Here is a 12,648-nt window from a genome sequence, read left to right on the forward strand (position 1 = left end):
GGCTTAGATTTTAAGTCATAGTTTTCTTTAAGGAACATCTTTAGACTCCAAAACAAACTTCAGAGCAAAAAATATGTCAATCTGCATTGCTAAAGTGAAAGCTATTAAAGGTTGTTACCCTTGAAAGACTTAAAATACAATTTTGAAATGACCAAAAGATAACTTTAAAGAACTAGCCTCTATTTTCAAGTCTTTTGTCATGATAAACAAGTTTCCTTACTAAAAGAATCAAAAACTTTAAGTTGCCATGCTTTTTAGAAATAGGTTAGAGTATTTTTCTTCGGTAGTGATACCATTCTACATTTTAAAATGACTAATCCAGGGGAGAAAAAATCTATCATTTCAGTGAAAAAGAAATACTTTATACAAAGCAAAATGACAACAAATTTTCTTCATTATCTTAAATTACGATTTTTTATTCACTAAAAAACGAATTTTTTATACTGCAACCATTACCTGATTCCAATCACAGATTTTTGTTTTTAAAGACAAGATAATAAGACAACTCAAATAAAAACCAGATATTTAAATTTTTGGGTAAATATATAACTATTCTCAAATAAAGGGGAAAAAGCCTTACCTCCAAACTTAAAAATCCCCCATCATGGGCAGCAGTGACTTGAGGTGATGGTTCAAACCACTCACAGGATTTTCCCAGTAAATTCTTCAAAGTTTTCACTGACGAAACACTTAAAGCACCAGAGCATCGAGCTAAAGTCACTGCACTGTCTGCCCACCAATTGACATCTATCAGTGGGTAAAAGGACTCTTTATCTAACAAGGGAAAAACAAATCAATACAAATGCATCTGCTAATGTGGTTTAAATTCAAAATATTTAGTATAAGAATCAATTTGAAAACCAAATTTACCTATGTTATTTGGGCCCTTAATGGTATGGTAAATAATAAGAAAAAAATAAGAAAATTAAAATGTAAGTCATCCTCAAAATTTTACTCTATGAGGTATAAAATGGTAATTCACTTGACAAATTGGGTGCCAACGATTTGTCAGTCTAGGTCTAAAGCTCTAAGGATACAAAGGCAAATAAACTAGGGTCTTTCATCTCAAGAATATACTCAGGAGAGAGATGTGTCACCACTTTCAACCTAAGTTGAAAGGCAGGTGTGTACCAGGTGTGCACACATGAAAGTAATATAATGTTTTGAAAAATGTACATATACCACTTTCAGACAAACACTGAGAGAAATATACCCTTTAGAAAAATATAAGACAGATATGTAATAGTTTCCAGTGCTGATTTCCTCTGAAACTTATAACTAATCAGAGAGGGAAAAAAAAAATGTATGGCTAGCAAAGAATCTTTAGAAATGAAAATGAATTATGGGCCAGACGCAGTGGTTCATGCCTGTAATCCCAGCACTTTGGGAGGCTGAGGTGGGCAGATTACAAGGTCAGGAGTTTGAGACAAGCCTGGCCAATATGGTGAAACCCCATCTGTATTAAAAATACAAAAATTACCCAGGCATGGTGGCGCATGCCTGTAGTTCCAACTACTGGGGAGGCTGAGGCAGGAGAATCACTTGAACCCGGGAAGTGGAGGTTGCAGTGAGCCGAGATGGTGCCACTGCACTCCAGCCTGGGTGACAGAGCGAGACTCTGCCAAAAAAAAAAAAAAAAAAAGAAAGAAAAAGAAAAGAAAAGGAATTATGGTTCACCAAACTAAGGTATTCAAAAGGCAATGCCATATTTATTATAATTTTACTGTACATTTTTGAACATCATCGGTTATACAAAACATATGATATGGTTTAAAGGTAAAAATAAACCATAAATTTAACAACATATTTAAACATTACACTAGAAGAGATTTTAAATATGGAATTCAGAACCATGAGACTCATTATTTTAAGGAAAATAAAGAGCTCTAACAACACTTTTTTCCCAAGTAAGCCTAAGACAATCCATGTACATAAGGAATTTCAAGAAAATGTGAAAGGCAGAGTTCCTGGGGCTTATCACTAAGTGTGAAGTAGAAAGAAAGAGGAGCAAATCACTAAAATAAAATTCTAATTTCTGCTTTGACTTGATTACTTTTCCTCAAAAATATGTCTGGATGAATATTTTGGATGATTATTTAACTAAAGCAGATAATTCAAAGCATGGAACCTGATGCATAATATTAATCAATATTTTTAATCTTCTTTAAATGTGAACTAAAAGCATTTTTTTTTTTTTTTTTTTTGAGATGAACTTTTGCTCTGTCGCCCAGGCTGGAGTGCAGTGGAGTGATCTCAGCTCACTGCAACCTCCGCTTCCCAGGTTAAAGCGATTATCCTGCCTCAGCCTCCCGAGTATCTGGGATTACAGGTGTGCACCACCATGCCTGGCTAATTTTTGTATTTCCAGTAGAGACAGGGTTTCACCATGTTGGCCCGACTGGTCTTGAACTCTTGACCGTGGGTGATCCACCTGCCTTGGCCTCCCAAAATGCAGGCATGAGCCACCATGCCGGCCTAAAAATATATCGTAATACAGACCCTGAACCTTGTAACTATCACTGATTTTACAGAAGATACTTAAAAATTCATCACAGATTTAACTTAGAAAGTTTCACCTAAAGAAAAATAACACATAGTCAAGAACTAAAAGTAAAAAAAACCCTCAAAAGTAACCCCTACAGGATTTTAAAATATCTCTGCTTTAATCTAGCAATTAAATGACAATTATTACTATTATTTAAATGTAAATCTTGATTTTTATTTATAAAAGCAATATACGCTCACTGTAAAAATGAAATTTTTTCTTTAAAACATGGAAATGTATGCAAAAACAAAGAAAGCCTCACCAACCTAACCCTAATTACCCCCAACTGGCAGAGATAAGTTTACTCAGTGTTTCTTCTTTGATGAATCTTTCTCTGTGATCTTACCCAAGAGCATCTGAAAAGGAGCAGGCTTCTAAGCGTTGAGCTCAGTGTACCATCTCAATGCTGGCTCCTCGCAGGAGAGCCATGCTGCATAACCTAGGCCCTGACCTACCTTTTAGGAAAGCCTGACCATCAGAAAACTGGATCTGTTGCCTTGACCCAACTCTACGAAATCTTGATGTTTCTTCCAAAGTGTAGCAAAAGTATCTAGAGATTTTTTATATCATCCAAAGAGCATCTTGTATAATAACAGGAGTATCTTAAGGTTTCAATTATCATATTTCATACAACTCACCTTTGACTTTTTTTCTCTTCTCAGTAGAGAGCCTCCAATCAGGATTAAGGTCATCATAGCCTGGCTAAATATGAAAATAATGACTTCCTGAGTCAACTATGTAAGAAAATTATATGAAAATCATCAAGAACTGTGGACTTTTTCAAATAAAGAGATGATGCTTTCCCTTCATCTCTCAATTACAACTAACTGAAATCTATTTCTTGCCATGATAGTCTGGAAAAGCAATTGTTCTTACACTTAAAATGTGCACATGTACATATTATGACTCAATTTATGAAGAATACAGCATATGCATATGAACAATAGGATACCAAGTATACCACCAATACATATGAAAGCAAAATACACTAAGAATTCATTCTATACACATGCACACATGTGATGAATAAACACTGGCCTGGATACAGGTCTTATCCCAGCTACTTATAAACTGAGCAACCTCTCCAGGCTTTGATTTTCAAAGCTTTGAGACTTGACTAGGCAACCTTCATGTTATCTCCTAGTCCTTTTTATGACTAAGAATTTACCAGGTTAAAAAAAATATAACCATGCAGTCCTAAAAATGAATGCATTCATACTGTAATCTTAGGGCAATATGATGACATGCTCATCTTTGAGAATATAACAGCACATCAATATCTCTCAAATATCAATTTGAGAATAAGCCATTACCTGACACCCTCTTGGCTTAGTGTTCCCTTCTTAGTCTCCGGAATTATAACAGTATGGGCAAAAGCAAAAAAAATAGTTGGGGTACTTATTTGAAATCTGAAATCTAAAAAAAGTGTTGTTATACGTAAGTCAAAAAACTGTGCTTTTTCATCTAATACAACAAAATACACATACATGTTTACTATCAATGTTTCAATGGCTCACACCTCAGAGCTATTTCTTTCCACAGCCTGGAAGAACTTCCTGTTCTCCACTACTATGGTAAATCACTCAGAGCAGACTTTGAGAACAGAAGACACAGTCTTTAAACTTAATCAGAAAAAAACATTACCATAAAAGGCTATTTATATACTGAGGGAAGAAATGGAGTGTCCTGGCTTACTTAATCATAGGAAAAGATGACTAAGTTTCAAAGAATCATTTAAAAAAAATAAGGTACATATTATTGAAAACAGTCAACTAAACTGAAACTTTATTTGGTCATTTTAAGGCACTTGATAATTTTTCAATGCCTCAAAATCACCAGTACTATATACTCCAATCACACGCATGCCACCACGTATTTACGTGGCACATGTACCTTCCTACTTACATTTTGGAGTACACAAGTGAAATACAAAATAAAAAACCTTAGGCCCCTCAAAGAACAACAATTATGATTCAGCCTTGGGCACATTTAAGGACATACAGATCAAAATGAAATTTGACAAGAAATCATGGGCAAGGACTTCATGTCTAAAACACCAAAAGCAACGGCAACAAAAGCCAAAATTGACAAATGGGATCTAATTAAACTAAAGAGCTTCTGCACAGCAAAAGAAACTACCACCAGAGTGAACAGGCAACCTACAGAATGGGAGAAAATTTTTGCAAACTACTCATCTGACAGAGGACTAATATCCAGAACCTACAAAGAACTCAAACAAATTTACAAGAAAAAAACAAACAACCCCATCAAAAAGTGGGCAAGGGATACAAACAGACAGTTCTCAAAAGACATGCATACAGCCAACAGACACATGAAAAAATGCTCATCATCACTCGCCATCAGAGAAATGCAAATCAAAACCACAATGAGATACCATCTCGCACCAGTTAGAATGGCAATCATTAAAAAGTCAAGAAACAACAGCTGTTGGAGAGGATGTGGAGAAATAGGAACACTTTTACACTATTGGTGGGATTGTAAACTAGTTCAACCATTATGGAAAACAGTATGACGATTCCTCAAGGATCTAGAACTAGATGTACCATATGACCCAGCCATCCCATTACTGGGTATATACCCAAAGGATTATAAATCATGCTGCTATAAAGACACATGCACATGTATGTTCATTGCAGCACTATTCACAATAGCAAAGACTTGGAATCAACCCAAACGTCCATCGGTGACAGACTGGATTAAGAAAATATGGCACATATACACCATGGAATACTATGCAGCCATAAAAAAGGATGAGTTTGTGTCCTCTGTAGGGACATGGATGCAGCTGGAAACCATCATTCTCAGCAAACTATCACAAGAACAGAAAACCAAACACCGCGTGTTCTCACTCACAGGTGGGAACTGAACAATGAGATCACTTGGACTCAGGAAGGGGAACATCACACACCGGGGCCTATTATGGGGAGGGGGAGGGGAGAGGGATTGCATTGGGAGTTATATCTTATGTAAAGGACGAGCTGATGGGTGCAGTACACCAACAGAGCACAAGTATACATATGTAACAAATCTGCACGTTATGCACATGTACCCTAGAACTTAAAGTATAATAATTAAAAAAAAAAAAATACAGGAAGTCTTAAGGAAATTTTAAAAATAAACAACTCTCACTTGAGAATTCAAAGTGTGCATGTCTTCGTCAAATCTAATGATAAGAAGGAGCACCATGAACAAGCAGTACTCGTCCACTAGAACTGGAGTCTGCAGTCACCTTGGGACTAGACTCTTCCCTGAACATTGCTTAAATAATGGGCATCTCCTGTCAATTCGATGTTAAACACAAGGTGAAGATGTGTTCTTCTGCATCCAGAACTCTGTCATACTCATCCTTGTATTCCCAGATCCATCACAGTGCCCACCTGTCATAACAGCTAAATGTCAAATGAGTAAACAAATCAACCAAATTTTAAGTCTCTGAATTCTAATTAGAATTCAATTCTAATGACTAAGCTACAAGAAAATTATCTGATATAGTACTAAGCTTCCTATACCCTCCCAAAAGTGTGATTTGTTCTGTTTAGTCAAAACATACCGGGGCCGGGCATGGCGGCTCACGCCTGTAATCCCAGCACTTTGGAAGGCCAAGGCAGGAGAGCTGCTTGAGGCTAGCAGTTTGAGACTAGCTGGGTGACATAGCAAGACCCTATCTCCCCAAAAAGTAAAAATAATTAGCCAGGCATGGTGGCACACTTCTGTAGCCTCAGCTACGCTGAGGTAGGAGGATCAACTGAGCTCAGGAGTTCAAGGCTGCAGTAAGCTATGATCACACCACTGCACTCCAGCCTGGGCAACAAAGCAACACCCTATCTCTAAAAAAAAAAAAAAAAAAAAAATGAAAATAAATAGACGCTGAGACAAAAGGAAAAAAAAAAAAAGATATTGCAGGCCCAAAACTCAAGCACACAGAGAGCTAATAAATGAATATAAATTAATATAATCCAAGATCATCACATTTGTTAACTACCCAAAGAGACGTATAGATAAAAATGCCAGGGGCCTTCAAAGGATGAACAGAGAATTTGGGGCATGGGTTTAAGAAAAATGAAGGGAATTCAAGAGGTACAAAGAAAGTCTTATGGTGGTGTACTTTTAAGACTGGATAAGACTTGGATGCAGAAAATGAATAAAGGAAAACATTCCAGTCTGAAAGCATAACGTGAACAAAAATACTGAGTTAGGAAAATACAAAGTTTATTCAGGGCAAAAAAGTAGAACAGTTTAATAAGTCCAAGACAGCAGATTTTAATTATCTTGATTTTTGTTTGTTTTGGGGTTTTTAGAGGGGACGTTAATGATATCCTTTTTTATTGAGGTGATCTTCACATAATGTAAAATTAACTATTTTTAAATGAACAATTCAGGGTCACTTAGTACATTTACCATGTTGTGAAACCATCACATCCATCCACTTCCAAAACATTTCTATCGCTCCAAAGCAAAACCACCAACCCATTATGCAGTTACTCCCCTTACCTCTTCCCCTGGACCCCAGGAACCATCAGTCTGCTTTCTATCTCTATGTATTTACCTATTCTGGATATTTCATATAAATCCAACCATAAAATATGTGACCTTTTGTGTCTAGCGTCTTTCGCTTAGTATGATACTCTCAAGGTCCTTCTACCATTGTAGCGCATATCAGCACTTCGTTCCTTTTTGTGGCTGAGTCATATTCTATTGTATGGATGTACCACAGTTTGTTTCTCCCTATATCCACTAATGGACATCTGCATTGCTTCCACCTTTTAGCTGTTGTAAACACTGCTGCTATGAATATGTAGGTGCCTGTATTTTAGTACCTGAAGTGTGAGCCATTGAAAATTTGATAGTAAGCATGTATGTGCACTGAAGTTAGCATCAACTTACCATCCTTCCACCCCAGGGGTCTATGTGTGAGGAGAATCAGGATAAGGCCATGCGTCACCACATCTGATACACATTCTAAACTGGTGCTCCGTGGACAGGATCACCAAACTCCCCATGAACCACAAGAAAGCTCCTGGCACCACGTGAATACATGTCGAGAAGCAACCTCAATGCCACTTCTCTGTATTTACTAGGGTTCAGAACACAATACCCCAAAGTATAACAGCATGGCATGTTGAGTACTTTCAACTGAGGCAACTGAAAGGGCCTCAGAAACACCATCTCTCTGACCTTCTCTTGCCTTCCTATGTCAAGACGCTCTTTGTCTACCAAAGCAAGTCACGGAAACCAGAATTCTTCTTCCCTGAGGAAGAAACTAGAACTAGAAACTAGAACAGAAACTAGAACTCCTCCCCCAAAGGAAGCTCTAAAACCTAAAAAGGTCGCTCTCTCCCTTCTCCCTTGAAGACCCTTATTCCAGAGGGCTCCTGCCTCATAGTAGGGGGGGAACGTTATACAGAGAAGCCAAAAGGAATCGGACAGACAGGCCTTGCTGGGTTTCCCCTTCAGTCTACCACCATTAGGCCACACCCTTTTGTCCCATCATATTTTTACAAGGTTGTCCATTCTTCATCAAAACTAAGCATAAAAACAGTTTTCCCTGGGTCTTTATTTCTTTAATTTAATTTTGACAAGGTTTCTCTCTGTCACCCAGGTTGGAGTACAGTGGCGTGGTCACGGCTCACTACAACCTGGACCTCCTGGGCTCAGGTGATCTTCCTGACTCAGCCTCCCGAGCAGCAGGGAACACAGGTGCGTGCCACTTTTTATTTTTTGTAGAGATGAAGTCTCACCATGTTGCCCAGGCTGGTCCCAAACTCCTAGGCTCAAGCAATTCCACCCACCTAGGTCTCCCAAAGTGCTGGGATTACTGGAATGAGCCACACTTAACCAGAGTCTTCATTTCTGAAGGTGCCTGTGTCATGTAAAAAGTTGATTAAATAAATTTGTCATGCTTCTCGTTAACCTGTCTTTTGTTACAGGAGTGATGGCTGTGTTGTCTTATGATGGGTTAGGAGAGGTATCACACCTTTCCACCCCAACAGTTTCTGGCACCCAACGTGGGGCAGCTGAGACACCTGACTTGCTCTGGAACCTGCAGACAAAATCCTGGTACAACTGACAAAAGGCGAGCAAAGAAAGGTAAGACATTTTTTGATTTTTTTTTTTTTTTTTTTTTTTTTAACAAAGTGAGCTTTCCTGGATCTCTACCTATAGTGCCTGGTCAAGAAAAGAAGGTAAAAATTTCTCTTTATATCTTCCATTCCAATTTCAAGTTAGCAAGGAAAATCATTTGTTTTTAAATAAATGTGTTATGCTTTTCTCTTGTTAACCTGTCTTTCGTTATAGGAGTGTCAGCTGTGATCCTTATGATGAGTTCAGTAAGGTATCATGCCTCCCCACCTGACATATTCATGCTACCACATCACTGAAAACAGCCTAAAATGCCATCATTTTATACCACAGCCATAACCCAAAGGAAGATGTTCTAAGAATAGTTATAGGTTTTGTACAGAAAACCTATTATGGCTAAAGTAATGCTTTTCTTTAGACTTGAGAATTTTATTTGCTAATTTTGTTACCACTAAAATCTAAATATAATGAAATCCCTGCCTCCCACTCCCGATATTTATCATGGGTTCTTTTCTATTTCCCTAAGCATCTCAGCTGGTTTGAGAAATAAAGGGGAAAAGTACGAGAGAGAAATTTTAAAGCTGGGTGTCCGGGGAAGACATCACACGTCGGCAGGTTCCGTGATGCTCCCCGAGCCGTAAAACCAGCAAGTTTCTATTAGCGATTTTCAAAAGGGGAGGGAGTGCATGCACAGGGTGTGGGTCACAGAGACCAACCTGTCTGACCAAAATTTATTAGGCGGGAATTTCCTCATCCTAATAAGCCTGGGAGTGTTACAGGAGACCAGGGCTTATTTCATCCCTTCAGCTTTGACCGTAAAAGGTGGCCGCCTCAATGCGGCCATCTATCGACCTATCCTCAGGGCGCATTTTCTCAGGGATGTTCCTTGCTGAGAAAAAGAATTCAGCGATATTTCTCCTATTTGCTTTTGAAAGAAGAGAAATATGGCTCTGTTCCGCCTGGCTCACCAGCAGTCAGAGTCTAAGGTCATCTCCCCTGTTCCCTGAACATTGCTGTTATCCTGTTCCTTTTTTCAAGGCGCCCAGATTTCATATTGTTCAAGCACACATGCTCTACAAACAATTTGTGCAGTTAACACAATCGTCACAGCGTCCTGAGGTGACATTCATCCTCCCCAGCTTATGAAGATGATGGGATTAAGAGATTAAAGTAAAGACAGGCATAGGAAATCACAAGGGTATTGATTGGGAAAGTGATAAGTGTCCATGAAATCTTCACAATGTATATTCAGAGACTGAAGTAAAGACAGGCGTAAGAAATTATAAAAGTATTAATTTGGGGAACTAATAAATGTCCATGAAATCTGCTGCGGTTTCAGCCGGTCCCTCCGTTCAGGGTCCCTGACTTTCCACAACAACCTTTCAAAGGCTTATTCATTCCACAAATATTTATTATTATTTATTATGTTAAGCCTAAGTTCTGAAAGAACTCACAGTCTGGTAAAATTGTGAAAACAGCTGTGGATTATACCAAGATTCATCACATCAACTGCCATCTTCCCACTTACTCTTCATTGATCTACTTAAGGTTAGTCCAACACCTACTATGTGTGAAAATGAAAATGAAGACGTAAGTTTGTATTCCATTTCTAGGCCTGAAGAAGTACAAATAGGCAAATAATAAAACCTCTTGAGAGAAAAATTAAGGCCGAAAATGAGATGTAAAGATATAAACATAACATATGGGAAACGTTTGAAATGAAAATCACTTAAGCAATTTTACTATATTCCAGACATGAACAAAATTTAATACTCACAGAGTTCTAGCCAGATGGATTTTCATATTGACAATGAAAGCCAAAATATTTAATCAACTCAAAACTGGATATTAGTAAATCAGAATAGGCACTTCTACAACTATCTTTAATCATTAGGTTTTACAGAGAAAATACTCAATCACACAAAGCATATTATAAAAACTAATAAAGCAGCAAATTACATGAAGAAAGCCCCAGATGAGTTGAATTCACAACTTTGGTAAAGAGGGTTAAGGCTGTGCAGGGTAGCAGCAACATTAGTTCCTTCTCAGGCAACATTTAAACTAAAATTATAAGCTGACTATTTTACATATTACCATATCATCTATTTGAAACTAATTGATTTGTCTACTTACTTACTAGAGCAGCCATAAAGAGAGGCAAAACTCTGCCCTACCTGGCTGATCCAACCTCACTTGATCATTACTAGAGAAATGAAAAAAAGAGTAGCTGTCTCAGTATTTTTCAAAGCTTGATATTTCTCTTTAAAGGATTCCAGTGATGAGTACATGCAGACACTTACATATGTGGTAAACAACTATATTATACCTCTCAGTTATTACTACTTGCAAAATTCTAGGGTCTCTACATAATCTACTGCATGACTCCAGGGGCTGTTATTCATATAAACTTCAAGCTGATATATCTCCCTTGCTTACCATTAATATCATATGCTAGTCTCTTATTTACCCAGATAAAAGTCAATACTTCTAAATGTAAGCACTGTAAGTAGATACTCTGAAAAAAAAGGCTTAACCTGTGAAGTCAGGAGACTTGAATCAAAACGGAATCTTGACTCTAACATTTAGTGATCTCAAGTTAACCTCTTTTAGCACCATTCCCATCTATAAAAAATGGTATTAAAAACATTTCACTTAACCCATTTATGCCTAGTGTTCCATTATTGGAATGCTAAACTTGTGGGAGTTATTTATATCCTACTGCTCAAGTTCATGGCCAAGGTCTGATTTTTCACACACAAAAAAATTGCAACCTCCAGCATACATGGGTTAATAGGGTTGTTGTGAGACAAATGAAAACTATGCTCTGTAAATAGTCAAGCCTTCCTACACAAATACTATTTATTTTCAATAATTCTTCTCTCCAGCACTATCAGCTGACCTACATGCCTTTCCTGAGCTTATCTTCTCAAAATATTAACATGTCATTTTAATCATTTGTTCATAATTTCCCTTGGAAGCCTGTGAATATCTTAAGAGCAGGGACTATGACATTGTATTCCCTACTCTAATTCTCAGTAGAATCAATAAATACTTGAACTTTATTATTTCACCATTATGTTACTATGTAAATAGGAACAACCTACTCTACTGTACAGTCCTGTTACACATAGGTTTTATTATACTAATACACTAGATTTTAGTAATTCATATGCTAAAATTCAAATCTAAAACATCTAAGTGATTAATTCCCAGGATACAGGAGAAAGACTCAAAGAAACTATGGTTGTTCAGACTCTTCTTGCTTGACAAACAGTTACCACCATCTTTACCCCAGACCTCACTACATCATGAATACTCTAGATATCTATTAGAAAGCTAAGGGTTTACCAATGAGAAGCTTGCTCAATTATTTATTCTGGTATCTGGTACACACTAACTAGCTCAAGAGCTAAGCATATCTGAGAGAGCTGAAGGAATCTGTATCACATCCACTGAGAAAAAGGATTTGTCTCTGTGTTTTTAAAGATCATCAAATAAAAAGAATCAATGTAAAAAATTAATAATTATAAAGAGTGATTATAGTCCTCCTAACCTTTTACATACAAATCTGATCTCTCAAATAATAGGATGCTACTAAATAACTAATAACGCAAATATTGTGGGAAAAATGTGTGTAGTACACTCTGGCATTCACTAGCGTAATAAATAAGTATTCTTCCACTTATCTTTTTGGGTTTTTTTATGTATTTCTTTCCCACACGGTCATGGAAAGAACATATGCATCAGCGTCAGAGAGGTATAAAATCAAATCTCAGCTCTACTGTTTACCTGTTGCACAACCATAGGACAAAGTGTTCAGTAAATAATAAATGTAGTTAGAGTAAATTTTGTAAAAGCTGAAAGATGATCGTACTTCCGTACCTTCTTCCTGTTAAGCTATACAAGTCTACAATTAGCATACAGAAAAAACCAGAGCTTGTGTGAAGAGGCTGAAGCCTCACCGGCGTGTTTACAATGCAATGAAGTTTTACAAAGTACGGCAG

At 37.3% G+C, this 12,648-nt stretch overlaps 1 protein-coding gene across 2 annotated transcripts in view; it reads right to left on the minus strand.

Annotated features, from left to right (window-relative positions):
- Window positions 1-12,648, minus strand: part of NBAS (NBAS subunit of NRZ tethering complex) — a 459,930-nt gene that overhangs the window by 367,478 nt on the left and 79,804 nt on the right. For both annotated transcript variants that reach the window (XM_030921163.1, XM_010354668.2), the window contains exons 13-14: window positions 3,184-3,247; window positions 581-774 (exon numbers count right to left, since the gene is read on the minus strand). In XM_030921163.1, coding sequence (XP_030777023.1) covers window positions 581-774; window positions 3,184-3,247 — 258 coding nt within the window. The remainder of the gene's footprint in view (window positions 1-580; window positions 775-3,183; window positions 3,248-12,648) is intronic.

This window comes from Rhinopithecus roxellana, chromosome 17 (assembly GCF_007565055.1).
Source record: "Rhinopithecus roxellana isolate Shanxi Qingling chromosome 17, ASM756505v1, whole genome shotgun sequence".
Lineage (NCBI taxonomy): Eukaryota > Metazoa > Chordata > Mammalia > Primates > Cercopithecidae > Rhinopithecus > Rhinopithecus roxellana.